The 22,366-nt window shown below is 38.7% G+C and overlaps 2 protein-coding genes across 8 annotated transcripts in view; one reads left to right on the forward strand and one right to left on the reverse strand.

Moving 5' to 3' along the window:
- Positions 1–17,465, forward strand: part of FNBP1L (formin binding protein 1 like) — a 99,733-nt gene extending 82,268 nt beyond the window's left edge. For 3 of the 4 annotated variants that reach the window (XM_075936555.2, XM_075936557.2, XM_075936558.2), the window contains exons 8-14: positions 211–357; positions 2,798–3,001; positions 11,595–11,704; positions 12,535–12,667; positions 13,493–13,587; positions 14,298–14,446; positions 14,820–17,465. In XM_075936555.2, the coding sequence (XP_075792670.1) occupies positions 211–357; positions 2,798–3,001; positions 11,595–11,704; positions 12,535–12,667; positions 13,493–13,587; positions 14,298–14,446; positions 14,820–14,998 (1,017 nt within the window). In that variant the 3' untranslated portion in view covers positions 14,999–17,465. The remainder of the gene's footprint in view (positions 1–210; positions 358–2,797; positions 3,002–11,594; positions 11,705–12,534; positions 12,668–13,492; positions 13,588–14,297; positions 14,447–14,819) is intronic. The other variant, XM_075936556.2, reaches the window with a different exon arrangement.
- A 454-nt stretch (positions 17,466–17,919) lies between these two features.
- BCAR3 (BCAR3 adaptor protein, NSP family member) overlaps positions 17,920–22,366 on the reverse strand; it is a 98,547-nt gene continuing 94,100 nt past the window's right edge. For all 4 annotated transcript variants that reach the window (XM_006114151.5, XM_006114152.5, XM_006114150.5 and 1 more), the window contains one exon: positions 17,920–22,248. In XM_006114151.5, the coding sequence (XP_006114213.3) occupies positions 22,070–22,248 (179 nt within the window). In that variant the 3' untranslated portion in view covers positions 17,920–22,069. The remainder of the gene's footprint in view (positions 22,249–22,366) is intronic.

The raw sequence follows: 22,366 nt of genomic DNA on the forward strand, positions 1-22,366 counted from the left end.
TTCTGTACATCTTCTGATTTTAAAAAAGTATCAGACTACATATATTTAAAGAGTATTAATTTTTATCTAATGCTCCTGTATTCATTTTGTCTTGATATTGTAAAAAGAAAATCTGGATGTTATAAAAAGGCTCCTGAATCTGCATTCTTAACAAGATAAACGAGGAATATCAGTAAACAAAATCATATTATCTTTTTTTCTTTTTTGTAGCATCTTCAAGAAATGGATGAACGAAGGACTATCAAGCTTAGTGAATGTTATAAAGGTTTTGCTGATTCTGAGCGCAAAGTTATTCCCATAATCTCTAAATGTTTAGAAGGAATGATTCTTGCAGCGAAATCAGTTGATGAACGCAGAGTAAGTGAATTTAGCTCATTTTATTGTTTTAATATGAATGAGTAAATTTACCAATATGGGAGGCATGTAGCATAATACTGAGAGGGAAAGATGTACTCTAAATAATTAAGATGTATGTTGTCCATTTATCTTTTAATCTAAAAAAGCCAACTGTCTTGTTTGGGCATTTTACCTGAATGCCCTGTAAATCCATAGGTATCCACTCTATATCCGCAGGTTTCTGCATAAGTGGGTGTGGTTATCCACCATTCATCTTTGTGGATGGTGGAGTGGATGTGGATACAAAAATGGTTGGAGCGCTCCCGGCAAGGGGCTGTGACCAGGGTGCCCTGCCAAGTGCTTCTATCACAGCATTTACTGGGAAGCAGGGTCAGGGCGCTTCTGGCGAGGAGAGTGGCCGGGGCATGGGTGCTTGTTCCACTCTGCCCCACTCCCTGTAGTTTACTGCAGAGCGTGGCTGGGGAGTGGGTGTTCGTGCATCTGCTGCAGAGCTTGTCCTGATCTGCCCCACTCCTCGCCACTTGCCTAAGAGCAGAGCTGGGGCTCTCCTGGTGAGAAGCATGGCCAGGGCGCAGATGCTTGTCCCACACCACATTTAGAGAATGGGACTAGCTCTCATGCCCTGGCCATGCTTCTCGCCAGGTGAGCCCCGACTCCAGTCCTAGGCAAGTGGTGGGGAATGGGGCAGATCAGGACAAGCTCTGCAGTAGGAATGCTTGGAAGGGCAAGCAAGAGGAGCACCTGCATCCAGGCCATGCTCTTCACCAAGAGCACCCTGACTGCTCCCACATGAGCACCAAGCAAGGTGGAGCAGGACAAGCACGCTGCCCCAGCTGTGCTCCTCCACAGGAGCGTCCCCGACATACACAAGATGCAGAGCGAACACGGTGAGATGAGCTGCTACCAAGGTGCTGCGGCTGCAAATGTGGAGGTGTATAAAAGGCAGGGAGCAGATTTCAAATTGGATTCTAGCAGATGCAGATCCACGTTTTTATATCCACTCAGGGTTCTGTGAATAAGAAATGAGTTACGACTTCAGGATTTGCTCGAAATACTCATTTCCTGTTTTGATGTCAGTTGTCTGCATCAAAACTTGTTTCATGCTTTTTCATCCTTTGGGCTCACCTTTGTAACGCTACCCTGCTGGCACTTATTACTCAGGTTGGCTTTGCACAAATGACCACTCTATCTTAATAGTCTATTTTGAAAAGTATGGTTGTTTGGATTAAATCAACATGCATTTGGTGCAGTTGTATAAGGGGCCCAGTTTGAGGGCCAAGGGGAGGAGGGGGGCAGTTAGCTTCCTCGATGGCCGTAACTAGCTTCCTAGATCGTTTATTTGCCCCACTAACATGTTGTTGTGCATAAGGGGGTAGCTGCCATACCCCCCACTTCCCAGTCTCACCATGTTTATTTGACCTCCATGAGGAAGTTGTGATCAGCTACTGCTACCTCTCTGGGAATACTCTATGGCTCCAGTAGTGATTGGTGCTGTCTGGCTGCACTGAGAATTTTGTTTAGAGTTAAATAACCAGGTGAGGATTATTCCACACCTTTAAAATATCTATTAATGGTCTTTCATCAAAAACCTTGACATTCCCACCAGTTTTGTCGGGGAATATGTTGGAAACTGTAGTAAAGTCTAACTAACTGTATTCCTCCCCCTCTCCCCACAAACAAAAAAAGGCCGGGGAAAAAATTCGGGGGGGGGGGGGGGGGAGGAAGACCAGAGCCGAAATGCAGTTGCAGTCCCTTTAATTCCCAGGCTGGTCTCCCCTCCCTCCGCCCCAGCATGTCCCAAGCAACTGGGTGCCAGAGCCAGACCTCAAGAAAAACAGAAAACACTGGACATTTTAGATGTCTGGTATTTTCTGAATTTTTTTTACCGGACAGAAGGCGCAAATACCGGGATGTCCGGTTCAATACCGGACACCTGGCAACCCTATCTCTATTATTAATATTTAAAACTCCTGTGTGTAACAGTAGCTAAGTGTTATTTTACAGATGGAAAATTTGAGTCAAAGGGATTAATTTATATCCCTAAGGCTACAGAGAGAGTCAGTATATATACTTTGGATTTCCAGCTTGCTGGTCCCACAGCTTAACCACTAAACTACACCTCAGCTAGGTTAGATCAGTGGCTCTCAAGCTTTTTCCATTTGTGGACTCCCAAAAAATTTTGAATGGCGGTACGGATCCCTTTAGTCTGTGGACCCCAGGGTTCGGCAGACTACTGGTTGAAAATCTCTGGATTACATGATAGTATAAGCGCTAACAGGAAGTCTGTATCAATAGACCTAATTATTAATTGTCTGGAATTATCTTTTATTCAGTCCATATTGTTTCTCTTGTCATGAGTGAGTATGTTTATAATATAGCTAGTGCAGTAAGATATACACATGTAGATTTTTTTAAGCTCATTAATGTTGCTTATATACAGGATTCTCAAATAGTGATAGACTCCTTCAAGTCTGGGTTTGAACCTCCTGGAGACTTCCCATTTGAAGATTACAGTCAGCATATTTACAGGACTGTCTCTGATGGAACCATCAGTACACCAAAGCAGGAAGGAATGAAGATTGATTCAAAAACGACTGTGGGCAAGGCTAAGGGCAAGCTGTGGCTCTTTGGGAAGAAGCCAAAGGTAATCACTGAAAAGTTGCTTTTCCCAAATAAAAATGTGCTCAGGATTTGTAGTTTGTGGTGGAAGGAAGTATTTCTTTTGTAAGTCACCTTTAAAAGAAGATTAAATTAGATTGTTTCCCCTTTACTTTGCAGGTAGAGAGAGGTACCAGAAGGATTCTACTATTTGTTGCTAGTTTTGAAAGTTTGTGATAATATTTTCATAAAAATGCTTTTTGTTTGAAAATATGAAATATTTGGTCATATGTAAAATATATAATTTTTCTGAGTTTCATACAGGCAGGTGCCAAAGGGAAATCTTCAGACTAAATAGATAAAAGAATCAATAGTTGTAAAGCTAGTTTTGATAAAAATGTTAAAACAGAGATGTTACTCCTCTCTTTCTTCTGTGCATGTAGGTTTAATTGACACACATTGTGAAAGAAGCCTGCATGGACTAACAAAAGGGACCACTACTATTGGTGTTGGCTGTTTAAGTAATTGAACATACAAAGATTACATTATATTTACTTTAGATCTCTTTGACTTGTACCATATTAGAGCATATACAAATTATGTAATTATTCCTACAAATTTTAATGAGGACTTTTAATGCTGCTAATCAATAGAAACTTAGTGAAATAGAAAAGCTTTATTAAGATGGAATAACTACTTTCTAGAATTCTTTCCAGTTAGGATTTATGTTTTTACAGATAATATTCCAGATACACAAGTCTTCTCTGAGGAGAGAGATGGAATATCTAGTTCCTGTATCCTCCTCATAGTACATTGCTCCTGTGTGATAGCAGTGAAAACTTGGGTTTATTTACTTTTTGTCTACTGTAATTATTAACTGTAACATAACCTGCTAGCACATTTTAGTACTATTTGACTAGAGGACTACACAAGAGATTAGGACTGAATTTAAATTGAAGGGACATAATCAATTTGAAAATCAGACTTTTGCCTGAACATTTTAGCCAAGGCCTTATCTGGTGTAAATTGGCCCATTCCATTGATGTAATGAAGCTGATTTGTACCTGCTGAGGTCCAAGCCTTTTGTTCTTACTTTAGTTATAATTAACACCTAAGCTGACTGTAGTTGAAAGAATGTCTCTGGAAAAAAATGTCTGGCCTAGTTTTACTTTGTACACTGACAGCACTTTGTGTATAGACACTGTTCACTTTGTAGAATCAGGCTACCATTCTGCAAATATTTATAGGTTGAGTAGCACTGCTGAACAGAGTGGACCAAATCATGTGTAAAGTTGTTCATATATAATGGTTACATGAATAGCTGAATGGAAGATTATGTCAATGCTATTCACTTTTTTGGGGGAAAAAAGTAACGCGGGACATAATTTTTAAAGAATTTTTAATGGAAATTATTTAAACAATTCATAACAGAAACTGGAAAAAATCTGGTTGACAGAGTGTAACTGGATGTTCAGGGTAGCCTTTGTGATTTGATGGATTAGTGAATCTTACACTTCAAAATATTCTACCTCTTTGTACATAAGTTCAAATGGGATGAAAATTTTTGAAGGGGTAAAGAGCTATAGAAGACAGAAGAGGGGCCTATTGCAGGTGAGAGAAGAGCAGATTGGAAAAGGAGCAAGGAAGGAGGAGATAAAATTAGAGACGGATGATTTGAAACAAAAGTGGACAAAGAAAGGATGAGGAAATTAAAGAGGCTGTAATGGTGAGAAAAGCCATACACCTAATGTCAGAATTCCAAGGCAGTGAATTGGCCTTACTTAATACAGTAGTTCCCACAGCTGGGTACAAATTTGTCTTTCTGTGATTAGCCTGCTAATTAGGGCAGTGAAATGGCAATTCTGGGTTTAGCCTACCACATACAATGGAAAGAACCTTACAGAGAGAGAGTGGGGCGGGATGAGGAAGAGTAAAGTCCGGAAGGACAGTAACAAGGATTAGGGAATGCTAAAGATGCTATTGGGAAGGTATTAAAGGAGAGCATCTCATGTATTCAAGTATTGCTAGGATCTCGGAAATAGGGTAGAAATAGGTTTTCTTAAATCTGTATCTGCTATCTGCACCAACTATAACTCACAAGTCTAAATCTGAATAGAACAGTGTAGAAAAATGACTATATTTGCAAACTGTTTTAAAGTTGATACAGTTATGGTGGTAAATCTTCTTGTGAAACATGCTATGAATCGTTTTTGTGTTGGATGGAAATTTTGTTACTGAAAGACAGAATTTTCATTTTAAAATCACTTTGAACATTTGGCTTATGTATTCCTTTCTTTATTTCCATATTAGCCACAGTCCCCACCCCTTACCCCTACTAGTTTATACACATCCACTACTCCTAATGGGTCCCAGTATCCCATATTCTCCATTGAACCAGTGCATTATTGCATGAGTGACATAAAAACAGGGAAGCCCAGAATTCCTTCTTTCAGAAGCCTCAAAAGAGGGGTAAGTTTGATAACCAGTTGAAAATGCATGATGGGCTATGAAGTGTGTTTGTGGTGTGGCTTTTCTAATACCTTCCACCCTCATTATAAGGCTCACTCTGTTATCCTAAAAGTGGCCTTTTATCAGAGTGATGTATTTTGTGCTCTTACACAATAATTACCTTCATTTTAAAAGCTTTTTATAATATTCAAAATGTTTAGCTCTAAAAGGAAAGTGTTATAAAGAGGGTACTGGGTATGTGTTTGAAATCTTTTTTTGTTGTTGTTGTGCCCATTCACAAATGTCTTACCATCCTCATGTAATGCATTTTTGCAGTAATTTATCATTGGACATATAGTCATCACTAAAAAAATGACACATCTTACTAAAAGAGTAGAATTGGACTCCAGAGAGAGTAAATTAAATTAAAAAGGAAAACCTTTATCCTTTTGTAGGTTAAATGCTATTTTTAATATGTTGAGCCATCATTCATTTCATGTAATAGATTATAATTTTTTTAATGTAGCGTACATTGATAGTTAAATTGCTTTTTGCTTTCCAAAGGATTTTTTATAAAATGCCTTCCTTTATAAACTATAATCATAATCAATTATAAATTACTACTAAAGTCACTTTCTGAGATTTATTGGAGAGTGCATTTACTAATTTATAATAGCATATTCAGCAGTGGAATTTGTTCTGTTGACAGTAAGATTGAAAAAGTGAATGGTTTCCTAGAAATATATATTATACTAGTGATAAATGAACTGACAATATCCCATTATGTCAGTGAAGCATAGTCTGCCTTGTTTATGTAAAGTTTATAGCATTTGTTGATCTACATAATCAGAAATTTAAATACACTTGGTTGGATTTATTTCATTATTTTTCTGATATTGAAAATGAGATAAATCCTGTGTTTCATACTGTATGCAACCATGGCAGATTCTCTTGTTCTGGAGTGGAGATCAAAGTCCAACATCATATGGCATTTCAGTTAATGATTAGAGGAGCCCTGGCTGTCAGTTGATTACATTTCAGATTATTTTAAATTTACATTCTTTAACTTACTTTATCTAGTGCTTGGTTATCCCAAGCCCTCCATTTACTCTATATAGCATCCCTTAAACAGGAGCCTTGCTGCTTGATATTGAGGTCATAGAGTGCAAAAAAAAAAATCCTTGTGAACATCTAAGATCTTTATGAATGACAGATTTCCCCTCTCTTTCCATCTGTGTCAGTTGATCAAAACTTGCTGTGGTCAGGAGACTATAAGGAAACTCCTTCAGTGCTGTTCATTAAGGAGGCGGTAGGGGAGGCGGTTGGAATAACACTAATCTTTTCTGATTTCTTCTGATTACTGAACATGCCTGCTACTAACTCAGGAAGCAAGGCCTGAGGGGAGTTTTAACCAAGTCAGCTATTTTATTACATGTAAAAATCATCTAGTGGCAGTTTTACTGTATGAACATCTTAAATGAGGTTTTTTATTTTAAAATACACTGATCACAGTGCAAACCAGAAAGGTTAGTGAATGTGATAAAATATGGCATTAATTAAAATGTACAGGGATCGTTCAGGCTCCTACAGACCTGAGCTCAGCTCACTGGAAGTCCCACAATACCAAACGTTAATTCTCTCTTGAAAGCCATCAGAGCAGCAAGTATGATTTTTAATTTCATTTTAAAATGTTTTTCAATATCATGCAAACACTATAAAATACTGCTTTAACAGATATCGATGGAATTGATATGTCCTTTTTCAAGCTGAACAATTTACCAGAGTTGTTAAACATTTCCTGTGCCACATGGCAGTTTAATATTTGTATATATTTTGATTGAAAACATATAGAATATTTGTGATATTGTACATTGTCACTATTTTACACACACAACTGTGATTTCCACTCTTTCATTGCTATAAAATATTTTCTCTGATACTGACATTCTCTATCAAATGGCATTTGAACTTGCTTTGTTTTATTATTTAAATTCACTAGTGAGTTGGCAAATAATATGCACAGAAGCTGAGTATGTTGGATATTTTGTTTACCTGCCCTGCCCAGGATTTCACTCAAGGGATATTTGAACAAGGCCATAAATGTGAAACTGCTCTCTCATTACTCTGTGCTTCATGCATCATCAAAACTCCCCATCAGCAACTGTGTGTAACAGAAAACAAATTAAAACTGTGTAGGGGTTTTGTTTGTTCACTGTTACCATTGCCCATCTGAAATGAGTATAAATGCAGCTGTTTTGTATATTTAATGTGAAGGAGAGATCCCAAATGTCATTTCATGCTGTAAATCAAGGGAAAGTGATACTGCAAGCCAGACACATCAGATAATGGGTAGTTTTGTCACTTATTGTTAAAAGGCCTTATTATTTATTCTACTTGCAATTTGTAGTTTTCAGAGGGTTTAATGCTGTGAAAGGTGCAGGCTTGCAATCAGTTTGAACAGAAATCACAGCCTTAAAACAGGCTTATCATAAGGAATGGAAGTGCAAGCTTCACCCATACTTCTCTGCCAGTTCTCCTCGACGCAAGTATGGGGAGATTGCCTCTAGAAAGAAGAATAGTTCCATCTATGTCCCTGTTACATAATTAAAATGTACTAAGCTTGCTAGCAAGGGAGTCATTTAGAAAGGTGGATTTTTAGTTAGCCCTTGTTCCCTTGCTAGAAAATAGCTTAAATGAGACCTCTAACCTTTCATGTGTGCCACTGGTCAGCTGTCCAACACTGGTGGGTTTTGGTCACAACTGATGTGGTGAATATGAATTTGATACATGGATGCATTTGATACATTGGTCCTTTTTAATCCCTTTGTGGTGCTCTACCTGAGAAGTTTACCAAGTTTTAGAGGGTCACTCTGCGTGTATGGCAGGGCCCTGGGATATGGCACTTTGTTGGAGCTATACCAGGCTTGTCTATCATAATGTATTGCTTTGTCCAAGGAGAAAATCCTGTTTAATGCTTACAGTTTCACCAGGGTAGATTTTAATATTTTGAGTGTAGCGCAATGATCAATTGATCAGTTTAAAATGTAAAATTAAACTTGTAAACTTGTAAACTTGAAATGGCAGAGAAGGGATTTTGCGCTTTCCACGGGAAACTGCTCTATTTTTGTTCTATTTGGGTATTAATAATCTTGCAATGTATTCCTGGTGGTGATTTGCCACATATCCATTTATTTTTGTACCATCATCAATTTTTTCTGCATTGGCAGTATATTTTGTTTTTCTTTAATTATATAGTATTACAAATACTAAAATTAAAAAGTTGTTTAATTGTAATTCCCCAAGGTAAACTACCCATTATCATTCAGTGTAAGCTTTAAGTGCCAGTAATTCTCACGTCAGAAGTTCACTTGAGACTTGTAGCTAGCTGGTTTTGTGCTGATAGTGAATTTTGGTTTTGTAAATGTTACTTAAATAATACTTTAAATATATATATTTTTAAGAATAAATCTTCATTTCCTAAATGATGATTGCATGTGAATAATTTCCCGTTTCTTTCTGTTTTCAAATGAACTGTTCAGTGGTCGGTGAAGATGGTAAGCCTGTGTGCTGATCTGTCTGCTGTACTTCTGATAAAATAGCATGAAAGTAATCTTTTGAAATTTGTTTCCATATCATAATTGCTTCGAGTCAGATGCTGAAATACATTTTCAGATTTTTCACCTCGTATACATGGCCTTTCTTTTTAATCATCCATGTTCAGTGTGAGCTAATTGGACCTATGATTTGGATGCAATTTATCTACGACTTAAGAGTGAAGAAGAACAAATGTCATGTGTTGGTCATAATGAATGAAAATATATTTTATGCTTTATCAGGGATTGATAGAAAAGTTGTTAAAATAGCTGCAGAATAGTTATATGAAAAGATTGTGCAAGTTGTATAAAGAAGGAACCATGAATAACAATAAAAATGGGTCTTTTGAACTTATACATCCCTCTTTCCACTTACACTGCCTAGCTCTCAATTTGGATAAAATATTCCAGCACATACCCATTGGCATTTAATTTAAGGGAGAGTGAATAAATAATGTTCACAGTGAGAGTCCTTTGCTTCTAACTTCATTGTTAAGGTACCAATGATGTTAAAAGGTAGCGGGGGATGAGTAAGAGAGGGAGGAGAAAAGTTTGTTTGTTCTTGTTTCTTTATGATATGTAAAAAAAAATCCAGAAAGGGTTTATTTTTCAAAAGCAATATGGTGGTAGCTGTATATTTTACATTAGAAATATCATATCTTAATTTCCCTGGTTATACTGAATGATTAAAGTAGTAGTGGGATGATATCACAAGTGACTGAAAACCATGCAGTTGAGAGGGGAAGAAGTTTTGAGACACATTGTTTAAAACTTGGTACGGGCTGGTTTGGGGTCAGTGAAGATCCATGTAACTCAAAATGCTGACACAGTTGGGAGAAATGCTGTGCTTGTAAAACTCTCCCCTTTTCAGGTTGCCCTTAATGCCAGATTCTTTTTCAGTGTTTAAAAACAACAACGTTCTAAATAACCAGCACTTGAAGAATGTAGAATTTTTATCAGTTGGTGGTATTAACCCTAAGGCATGAACTGTTTTTCTTTCTTCCTTGCCCAAATGCATTTATCTCTCTCTCTCTCCATCTCTGACATGCATATCCCTCACTGAGGTGTGGGTTTTTGGCAACCACCTCTTTTAAAATGCATACATATAAATACATATGCTTAATCGAGAGGACATATTCCTGCAGTATATTGAGGTGAGGGAACTTACAGTGCCATATTTTCTTGTCACTTAAAGAATTTGAGCATTTGAAGCTAGTTTTTATACAAAATTTCAAAAACATTAATATTTGATCAACAAGCTGTCTCCCCTCACCCCCACACAACTTATATTAATTTTGGGAATAGAATGAAAACATAGACAGTGCATCAATAGTTTTGATTCAGGGTAGTTTCTTTATTCCGCAGTTTTGATGTTAATAGGGCATATGTTGTATAAACTTCATTTCACTTGCACTTTAGTTTGTGCTTAGTTTAGGTTGATAGTAAGTAAAGCAGGATATAGACGAGGATTTAGAGATTACATAATTTTTTGTAAAAAATTGTGCTTTATATAGAACTTACTAACTATAGTTTCTTCTCAAGTATAATTTAAGGCTTTATTGAACAAATTCAGTAATTAAAGGGAAATATGTCAATAAGAGATTTCGGATGAATACCACTGTTGAATTATTTTCTTTTGGCAGTATCCGAGTAAAGTGGAAAACAGACACTCTAAGAAACTATGAATGTATTGCTTTCTGGATTTCAGTTGTTGTAATTATTCTATGGTACCATAGATCATGCTCTCTGTTAATTTACTAAATTGGCTTTGATTGCAAGAGCTGGACTAGTACGACCTATGCTTTAACTTCTGTTGAATTCAATGGGACCAGTAAGCTGTAGGCAGCATTTTGTCTGCAAAGCAACATACAGCAACTAACCTACCGTTATTTGACAGAAATACATATGAAGATCATTGTGGATATACTGATGGAGGTGTACAGTTCATCGGAGTAGATAGAATTTACAGTATGAAAAAATGTTTTGGGGCTTGATACTGATATTGCTCCTGTTCATTGAGTGACTGTTGTATTATTATGAAGACTATTTGGAATTGGCATTTCGGTAAAAGTACTTAAGGTTTTGCTTACTTTCATGTTTACTAGATCTGCTATTGGCAAATTAATTTGCATGGTCTATGAAACAAGGTCTAAATTTCCTCAGCGGTTAGCTGAGAGGATTATTAATTCTGATTTATTTTCTGCTAGTGTATATTCTAAGTCAGTTTATTCCCCATTCATGTATCACTGTTGTAATATGTATCCTATAAAAAAAATTAAGACTTTATTTTTGACAGTTCCCAAAGTGTAGTAGGTACTTCAGGGTATATATAGATTGAGGGAGGGGTTCTGTCTTTTTAAGTGCCTGTATAATCTGTCTTGTCACATGATGTGACAGAACAAAGCAGTAGGGAGGGAACAGAGTAAAGGGCAAGGGCTGTGACATTAAGATCAGACATACTTGTGCATAGCATAGTTGCTAAGAAGGTTCATCCTGCTGCCTCATGTCAGAGAACACTGTCTGTGTATGGACTGTCAGTAGAAATGACTATAGAAATAATTTTCCAGTGTTTAATAATAGTCTTTATCTTTGTTGTAGGGTCCTGCACTTGAAGATTTCAGCCATCTGCCCCCAGAACAAAGACGTAAAAAACTGCAGCAGAGAATCGATGAACTCAACAGAGAACTACAGAAGGAAACGGACCAAAAGTAAGTGCATCCTTCACAGCTTACTCCTTTTTGGTCACCCATATCTTTGTGACCTTTTCTTTCTAGGTTCCTTTTTTTTTTTTTAAGTCCAAGTTCTCAAAAGTGAAATTGCTCTGTTCTCTTAATCTGTCCATGTCAATTGTCGGTGTGTCCACTTTTATAGTCCGTGTGTTCTCTAGCTATCCACTTGGCTCTGTTTCAGCAGTTGATTATCAATTGTTGTATTATAAATCATAAATACTGTGTCTAGAGTTGTGAATGCTCAACAACTGAAAATCAGACCTGAGGTCTGTCAAGCTGGAAATCTGAAACTAGTGGATAATATTGGAAAAATTGGGTATTAATCTTTAAGAAATGACCATATACCAGGAACCAGGCAGAAGAGTTGAGTTATGAGATTGAAGATATGTGGACAGACATAGCATTTGAACTATGTATGTCTTTGCAGAGGAGGGTAGTGGGGTGTTTAAGCACAGTGAGTGGGAAGACCGTATACTAGGCTTTGCCTTTGGGAAAGGGTTAAGGAAATGAGGGTGGTCTTTTACGCAGAGGGCAGAGGATGAGGGGACAGGACTGGAGAGGGAGATGAGCTTCTCTTGGGGCAGGAGCAGGAGAGAGAATTTTTATATTCATCCCCTCTGTGTCTGTGATAATGGTTTGTTGTTTGCATTACTATAGAACATAGGAGCTCTAGTGATGGAACAGAAATCCATTATTCTAGATGCTGTATAAACATTGCTTTAGTATTTATTGAACTTTAAAGACAAAATGTCTTGTAATGTACTTGGCACTTATATGAATGCCCAGGAATTATTATATCTCACTTATAGGGATGCGCTCATCAAAATGAAAGATGTTTATGAAAAGAATCCACAGATGGGGGATCCAGGCAGCTTGCAGCCAAAATTAGCTGAGACTATGAGCAACATGGATCGTCTTCGCATGGAAATACACAAGAATGAGGTTAAAAGCTATTACATTATTCCTTGGAATGTGTATTGAAATAGAAATATATTGTTCCCTGTTAGTCACAAGTATAGCAACCAGAACATTTCTGTGTTTGAAGAAGTTGCCCTGATTGAGCATCCTTCCCCTGGTATGTTGATGTAGCTAGACTGAGGTGAGATGCACTGAGTAATTTAATGAAGATTAATTTCTACAGGTTTATTTTAACAGATTCATGATAAATCATTCAAGATGTCAGTTTTTAGGATTTTCTCAACACCACCAATGTGTATTAAACTGAGATAACTTTGTGCTGCAGGGAAAGTAAATAGGAGACTTTGCACGATGATTTGGTATTTAACTGATAGTTGGATGTACATTGGCACCTACATTCTACACCAGAGGTGTGCATGGGGGAGCCCCTTTGCCCCCCCTTCCCACTAGGCACCTATGATCTGAAAGAGGCTTGGTACGGTCCCCCACACCCAGGCCAATCAGGGCCTGTGGGTAGGGGAGTGCGGGAAGCCTCCTCCTGCCCTGTGCATTAAGCCTCCTCCACTTCTCTCCCCTCCTCCCCCCGCCCTGCGAGCAGTGCATGGTACTTCAAAGTGCCACGTGCTCCTGGCAGGGTGGGAGGAGGCTTCGGGCTCTCCCCCACCCCCATCTCTAATTTGTCCTGGGGGCGGGGGAGCAGCAGGGCCTTCGCGGGCCAAATCCAGCCTGCGGAGGCCCTTTTGCCCACCCCTGTTCTGCACTCTTAAGAGCATGTGAAATTACATTTGCTGGTTGAGAATTCTTTGATAATATTGACACCAGGTGTTTTCTGACTTTTTTCCACATAAGGCCTGGCTCTCTGAAGTTGAAGGTAAAGTAGCAGCAAGAGGAGACAGAAGGCACAGCAGTGACATCAACCACCTTGTAACACAGGGAAGAGAGAGGTCACTAACTATTTTAATATACTTACAGTGAAGTTTTACTGGAATTCTCAGTTGATTCTTTTCACAGCTACTCCCTCCATAGCCTGGCATTTAAGTGTGGACAGTTCCCTCCCCTGCTTCTCTTAGATTCCCAGATACATTATATGTGTCCTTCAAATGGACTCTCATGGCCATAAGGTTTAACTTTTCATTCTTTGCACTCCAGTGAAATAATGAATTTTCCATTGATACGTATGCATACCCAGTCAGTCAGGTTTTAGGTCATTCAAGATGAAAACAGAGTATGACATCACCTAAGGGTCACTCAGTGTCCTCCCTTGACTTCTACAGCTTCCCAAGCTTGTCAGGTGATTTTTTTTCCCCCTATTTCGCTTCTCTCGCAGATCATCCCAATTTCATAAAGCCCAATGGCATTGTTGTATGTTCCTTGTTAAGTGTTAAAAATGGACTGTTCTATTAGCAAAGTTCAGTGCAAGCCTTTAAAAAAAAATCTCTATCCCTTCAGAAAATAACCTTAATTTAATACTTAATCCATAATTAAATATTGCCACAATGTTTTCCTGATGTGCTCACATTTATAGCCTGGAATGCCCACTCTCTGTTGCACTAGGGTTCATAGGAGTATTTAGATATGGAAGTGTAACCTTTAAAGTTGTGTAGGTGGTTTTTGAGAAATATACAGAGTCCTTACCCTACTCATTGCCTTATAGCCCTGAGGGGAGCTACACGGATGATGCAAACCAGGAAGTTCGAGGCCCGCCACAACAGCACGCCCACCATAATGAATTTGATGATGAATTTGAAGATGATGATCCCTTACCAGCTATAGGACACTGCAAAGCAATTTATCCTTTTGATGGTAGGGTGAACTACATATCTGATGCTTATTTGATTTTAAAAAACAGAACAAAACACTGATGGATTGTTTCTTGCAAGAATCTTTGCCTCCTTCTTCTCTTCATTTAAAAAAAATATTAGCAGCTGGTTGTAAGATCATGAGAAGTATTCCATAAATCAGTTAACTCATTATCAGATGAGTTATATTAATGTAATGCTTTTAGAAAAACAGCTAATACAGGCATATATTCCACTTTTCAACATAAGACCAAATTTTTGTCTTCAAGCTCATATTTGTTCATTATGTTCCTTCCATGGATTATCAATACTTCCTGTTTATATGAAGCTTACTTTTAAATGGTGCCTAAGATGGAGACTTTTGTCTGTTTTCCCAGGTCACAATGAAGGCACTCTGGCAATGAAAGAAGGGGAGGTTTTGTATGTTATCGAGGAAGACAAAGGAGATGGATGGACAAGAGCCCGAAGACAGAATGGAGAAGAAGGCTATGTGCCAACATCATATATAGATGTAACTCTAGAGAAAAACAGTAAAGGTGCAGTAACCTATATCTAGTTACAAAGCTGGACGCTTACTACTACTCTGTATCCCATAGGGAAAATACTGAAACACGCTATTTCAGAGAAGGTGTTAGGCTATCTGAAGGCATTTGTGTGGCCTGTTGTTCATGTTCACCATGTGAGCTTAGCTAGAGACTGTTTTTCTCCCCAGAGATGTTAGTACTAAAAGTAAGAAAGTGTCTTAAATAAGTTGCTCTGCAACATTTGCCTTATTTCTGCACATATCTGTCTGAGATCCTTTAGTGTTTTCATTTTACAAATCATTGAATCTCCTCCATTGATCAGATCGCCTTGTTTTTATACTACTGTTTTTTTTTTTAAATCCTTTTTTAATACTCACTTGCTTCAGAAAGTAATTCTGTCTGGACAGTAATATACTTGAAAATAGCCTCTCTTGCAATTTTCAATTTTCAAAAACTCCTTTAGGATCTATTATTCTGACATTAGCAACTTTAACTACCATACATTTAAAATTCCAAAACAATTAATAAACACTCTACAGCTGACTGAACTCAGTTACTGAAAATTTTAATTATTTTCCTTGCTTTGTAAATATATAGCACCTTTCACTTCATATTTTCCTATTCTGAAGGTAAAAAACCACAATCCAGTCATGCTGGTCACTGGCTAATTAAAGATAGTACACAGTACTATCACCTACTCTTTTATTCTACTTCTAGCAGCTATGAATTAGAATGTTGTGTATTTGATACTGATTTGGCTTGGAAATGTTTTTGATGTTACTATATGGTTAAAACATAAAATGTCTTTCTGAATTCCCATTCTCTTTCTACTCTTGAAAAGCTCTTAGTTTCTTTTTCTGAGTTTCAAGCAAATGTTTTACATTCCAAGTGTAAAGAATCTTGTACTATAGCTAGAGGCTTTACATTTCATTATTTGTGGGTTAAAATTCAAACATTAGCTCTACAATCATTTTCCTCACCTAATTTTAAATAAAGGATAAGAAGTACATTGCAGTACTTGATTGCTGGACAAATAGCTGTGCTGGTATGTTGAGAATAAACTTGAAAGGGCTTTTCTTGCCATCACATATGGTTAATTGTTCAGGGATTAAATAGAAGGGCTATTCTAAAGCCATTTAAGATGGCAGATTAGAATTGAGCAGGCTTCTCTGTTTTCCAGAGGCTTTCAATAACTTTGTTCTTTTCTTTTTCCTCTTGGACTGCAGGTTCCTGAAGCGGGTTTCTGAGAAAATGGGCGAGATGTTGAAGGAGGTTACATGCAGCTGCTTTTGGGGGAGGGCATTAGGCTGGGAAGCCTAGCAAAAAGAGGGAAAAGCAAGTTGCATGAATGCATGCAGACATACATTATTCACTAACATTCTCAGCATTTCCATACGTATAATTAGGAACGTTACAAATTCTTAAATTTCTGAAGCAAAAGAGAACTCCATTATGGCAGAATAGAAAGGCAACCAGATTTAAAATACTTCAGTCTCATTGTCCTGAGTTTTGAAAGATGGACAGACTATTCATCAGTTTCTATTACATTTTGGCTGTCTCAGCTGTCGTCTTTTCCTACCCCATTTTAATTGGCAGTCAGAAACATTGCATTTGTCCACATCTGCCCGTGCCACCTCCATGCTCGCCCTAACCTCCTCCTGCATGTCTAGAATTGTCAGGCATGTCTGCATAACACTTTATTATGTCCATTGCTTCTCATTTTATTTTGCATTTCTAGCAAAACCACTTCGTTTAAATATTTACAGCACTAAAGTTTTCATCCCAGTGTCCATGTATGCTGCTATAACTATTCCAATGCAAGAATCTTTACATTCCAGTTTTCTTGGCATTATAACTGTTGTAAACCTTTATGTATTTATGTTGGTTTGGGGAAAAGACTATATCTCAGCTCTAGCCCGATGCAGGCCCAGGATCATCAAGAACCATGGTCCATCTTCAGCACTTCAGTAACCTATTGTGAGCACTGAAAACCTGGCATAACAATAAAGAGATTCACCACTACAAGACAAACGACTGTTTTCAGAAGTCAACTGCTTGCCATTCAAATGCTGCCTTAAAACTAGAGAGTGCCTAAATCTGTTGATTGCCAATTCTACCACTCCAGTATCCCACAAAGGGCTTTTGTCTCAGCTCAGTATGACCTCCTGTAACTCTTTCCAAAGTGCAGCAGCTGCTGAGGTAGCCATGGTAGGTGTTTTCTAGAGCTCTACCTTAACGTGATACATGGTGCATCATAAATTTTATGCATTGAAACTAAAGACATCTGCTCATTTTACTTTAATGAATTTTTATGGAAACTTTGATTGTTTTTTAATTTTGGGTTTTGAGGCTCCAGTGGTAGTCTGTTCCTAGGTGATGCTTCATTGTATGAACCAGTTGAAATTTGAGTGATACTTTGTAATGATCTATGTGCACTTTTACTTGTAAACAGTTGACATTTGGATATGTTTCTACATGTAAATATAGCTGTCTGCAGTGCCCCTGTTGCTTTTGGTGTCTTTTCTCCCATTTGTGATTCTATTAATAAAATAAATCTTACCTGATTCAGTGGGGAACACTAGAATAGGGGATATAGGGGGAGGGAAACTTCTATCATTTAAAGCTTCATAAGCCCAGCCACTTGCTGTTTGGGGAACGAGATGATAATCTCTCTGATGGGGTTTGAAGCAATACTTGGACACAGCAGTGCTGGATTCTTTTTTAAAAAAATGAAAAATTCAGTGTTGTTAGAAATTGTACTACCAGTAATACTAAATCTGAGTGATTTCTTGTGTGGATGTGTATTCCTTTGTTATGTATACCACTATTACACAGCTGACCTAGTGTATTACATTTGGGGGCTATTGATCTGAAGTTTAGATTTTTGAATATTGTATACAGGGTTATTTATATAAGGTGATATTACTCAATACTGACAAACTACATAATGTAGTTTTTTTTTTTTTAAACAGTGCTTTTTTATTTTAAAGGTAGAGAAGGGGTGGAAATGTGAGCTGATTTTTCAGCTAAGAAGCCTGTGGTTTACCTGATTTAGCAGCCTCACAGGTAAAGAACTAACTGTTCTTCTCATGCTACTGTTTGTTTTTCCTAAAAGGAGAATTTGCTTCCTTTAGAAGCAAATTGCTTTCATAAGGGATAGTGCAACCTGTATGAGGGTTATTAAAATGGGGGGGGGGGGATTTGTACTTGCACAGCTAGTTCTAAGTCATTCTGAATTTTTGAACATGAATTGTCTTAATCTTACATTTTCCCAGTAATTTTTAATCTTTTTGTGCACAATTTGATTTCTTAAATGTTAAATGCTTTGTTTAAAAATAGTGTTCTCTGTTGAGAATATTTTAATGGAATAAAAACTTTTCATGGTCAAAATAGCTTTCTTTGTCTTCTGTTATGAAACCATCACATCTTTTTTATACTTGTATGTTAGACAGTCATTGTCACCCCCTATATTCTTAGATATGTTGCAAGTTGTTGCAGTGACTTTTAGATCTACTTGTGGAATGAAGAACAACGGTGGCAGAATCTAGCTCTGAGCTGCTGAAATATCTATGTAAACCTCTGAACATGAAGTTCAGTGACTCTGTGCCACACTGACAATTGTGGCTACAGTTTTATTTATATAACAGTTTGTGCTGGAAACTTACATATCACAAGAAACTTCCTCTGGGTGGGTGGGTTTATATATTATGAGTTTGTGTTGCTGCTAGCAAAGCTGTCTTGAACATAAGCTTGTTTCACCTCTTTTTTTAAATGTGGCCAAGTCAGGTGTTCCTGACTGATCTGAAGTTTTGGATTGCCACGTGAGCCCAATTAAATCCCCTGAGGCAGTAGTTCCCAACCACTGGCTGGTGGACTGCAGCAGATCTAGGGGCTAGGTCTGGGACACGTGGCCCTGCCAGTGTTCCCTCTGAGGCCCGCCCACCTCTTCAACAGAGCCAGGCAGTGGCTGCTCAGATGCTCCAGGGCAGGGCCGAATGGCAGGCAGCTGCCCTGCCCCAGGAGCAGCAGGTCAGCCACTACGTGGCCCTAGCTTCAGTGCCTCCCCAGAGCTGGAGCTGCAGGCCACGTGGCATGTGGCTGCTCTGGTGGCTGGGGCCAGAGACACATGGTCCCCTGAGATAATGGGGCTCTGGAAACGGCTGGTGAAGGGAGCTGGCTGAAACCAGCTGTTTGCAGCAGCTTTGGCTAATGGAATATAAATAAAATGTTACTGGTCCACCAAAAGTGTGTGAAGGTGTTTGTTGGTCCGTGGTGTAAAAAAGGTTAGGAAGCACTGCCCTGAGGGATTTTTAAAATGTATACTCATTAGGGCACTTCCACAATTAAACAACCTGCCATAATTATCACTGTTTCTAATTGGTTATTTAAATCCGGGCTGGGGAAACTAAGGTCCAGGAGCTAGATGTAGTACCCATCTTACCTGGCTATAGCCCCCAAGATTTCCCCTAGGGGCTAGAGCACAAAAAATCTACTATCCTCCCTCCGCACCCCCAGGGCTCTGGTGTGCGAGGGTAATGTGGGGGCGTATCTTCCTCCCTCAGTCAGGGAACCACATCCATGAAGGATTTTTTGTTTACTTCCTACTTGTGTGTGTCCCCCCCAGCTGACTGATTTTTCTGTAGGTCAATAGCCCCATACCCAAAAAAGTTCCCCACCTCTGATTTAAATGATTGGCATTTTAGAGGCTTGGCTTTTGATCCTAACACATTAGGGCTATGTCTACAGTGGCAGCTTCTTGCGCAAAAACTTGCCTGCTATCTACACTTCACGTGCGTTCTTGGGCAAGTAAATTTACAGTACAGCGTTGTAAAACAAGGCTTCTTCTGGAAGAGTTATTCCTCTCCCCACGAGGAATAAGCCCTCTTGCGCAAGAGCACTTCCACAAGAGACCAGTGTAGACAGGCAACATGAATTTCTTGCACAAGAAGCCCCTATGGTTAAAATGGCCATCAGAGCTTTCTTGCACAAGAGAGCAGCCACACTGCTGTAGATGCTCTTGTGCAAAAGCACATGCCAGTGTAGATGCGCTCTTGTGGAAGACTTTTTGCACAAGAACTCTTCTGCAAAACAATTCATGCACAAGAAGCTGCCAGTGTAGACGTAGTCTAGCAGTCTCCACTTCCTAGTGAGAAAGCAAGGTAGTGTACCAGATAGTGGTTGCTGGTGGTGATGGAGAAGAGGGCTTGTATAAAGTGTGAGGTCCCAAATGGCATTGAACTTCGTTTATATTTAAGTGTGGCCCAAGAGCTGCACAGTGGTTATTACAGACTCCTCTGCTCTTATTACTGGTGCTGTAGTTGAGTGCAGGGATTTATTAACTGAGAAATAAACAAATAGCAACTCCACACTTCAATGATTGATTATTTTTATGTGAGTCCTTATGAAAAGCCAGACTCTCACTTCTCTGTACTTTTGGAGGTTTTTTTTTTAAATAATCCCAAAGCACTAGAGTTGATTTCTCTTGCAGCACCTGATTTCATTTGACCATCAATATCACTAAAATATGGGAGAGGCATATTAATCTGAGAATGGAAATGAGGCTTTTGCATCTACCCTTTGTAAAGTACATGCGGCCTAAGGAGGAAATGCAAAGTTCCATATACCCTCGGTAGTTGTTTAATCACCACTCCTGCAACTCCTATTGCTCAGTAATGGGGAACTGCAGCCAGTAAAAGCTGTGGGCTCAGTGCCCTGTAGATGAAGGGAAGCACATGGAGCCATTGCTGTACATGCCAGCTGCTTTCAGGAGTGGTTCAGGGCCGGGGCAGGAGTAAGCCTGCCTTAACCCCACTGCTTCATCACTCAGCAGCCATATCAGTTAAATGGTGCCCAGACAGCAACTGCTTCCTGAACCCTTATCCTACCCCAGAAACCTGGGCCCCAATTCCCCACTCCAGGCTAAGACTGGAGCCCCTCCCACACTTTTGGCCCAAAACCAGAGCCTGCACCTCAACCCCCCAGCCCAGCCTGCTGAAAGTGAGTGAGGAAGGGGGATGCCATGAACAGGGTGAAGCCTCAGGAAAGGGGTAGTAAGAAAGCAGGGCAAGGGTACTTGAGGTAGATCTTACATTGCACTTAAGTGATCGTGTGGTTAAAAAGATTGACTGCCCCTAGTCTGTTTGTCAGGGCTGGAAATAGGATAGGGATCACTTGAGTACCTGTTTCTATTCTCTCTCAGTCTGGGCTAGATGAACCTTTGATCTGACCCAGTATGGCCGTTCTTGATACAAAAATCTAGCTACTATTTACTTATCCATTTCTTCCTTTTTGATGGAGAAAGCCTTAGCAACAGGCACAAACCTCTAGCTGATGGTGAAGTTGAAACATTTTAATTATCTCAGTTGCTTAGTGATTTGTGCTCATGCCTTTGTCTTAGAGTCTGCCCCTCATTTTCAATTTGCATCATTTGTTCTAGTATGTTGCACAGGTTCCAGTACACTCTTGAATGGTAATTTGTGCACGACAAAGTTGAGTAACTTCTAAATACTAATTTCCTGGGAGAAAAATGGTATCTGCTCATGGCTGTCATGCATGTTGGTGAAAGAGTAGCACAAACTGTACCCTAATCAACTATTTCAATGTTATGCACTGCCAGTTCCAGGATAGTCTAACTCCCAACGGACAGTATCAAAAAAGGACATTACCTTAACAGATCATTTCTTCCTATAGTTAGTGTACAGTGACGCACCATCCAATATTTCAGATTTACTTTAATTCACAACTATGTACAAGTTCATATTCATTTAAGGAATATCATATAACTGATACTTTCTAAAATTTGTATTATCCTATAATTTTCTATATACAGTAAACTATTTCATTGCTAGTACACATCAAGACACTTTAAAATCAAATACATTATGACTGTCTTAAATTTCTCTACTCAAGAAATTAAAATGACATGGGTACATTAATAAATAAATCAGTAGTTTTTAAACAATTCATAACTGTGCATTGTGCAATTTACAAGTCCTAAAGATTCTGCGAAAGCTTGAAGCTTGTACAGTGTCATATTGGCAGTTTATTTTAATGATAGGAAATGGACACGTGAAATAATCATTTTTAAGAGTCCATTTGATATTTCATTGCTCTACCTGTTTCACTGAAGGAGGTTCTAATTTTCGGGAGAGTGCTGTTAAAACCTGGTTGAATTTCTCATATCTCTCTCTCTGATTTACTTGTGCTCCTTTGCTGCCCCACAACAATCTCATTTGAAATTCTGTCTTGAAGATCTCACTCATCTCATCATCTGGCTGAAAACCTAATGAGGAGAACAGAAAATTTAGAACTGGGTATTATCTGAAGGCAGGGGTGACTGGTGCCAGTGGGGAGAGGGAATGCAGGGTTATTAAATTTTTGGCTGGATATAGGAGGGTGGT

The sequence above is a fragment of the Pelodiscus sinensis genome, chromosome 9, assembly GCF_052426305.1.
Source record: "Pelodiscus sinensis isolate ZL-2025 chromosome 9, ASM5242630v1, whole genome shotgun sequence".
In the NCBI taxonomy this organism is placed as follows: Eukaryota; Metazoa; Chordata; order Testudines; family Trionychidae; genus Pelodiscus; species Pelodiscus sinensis.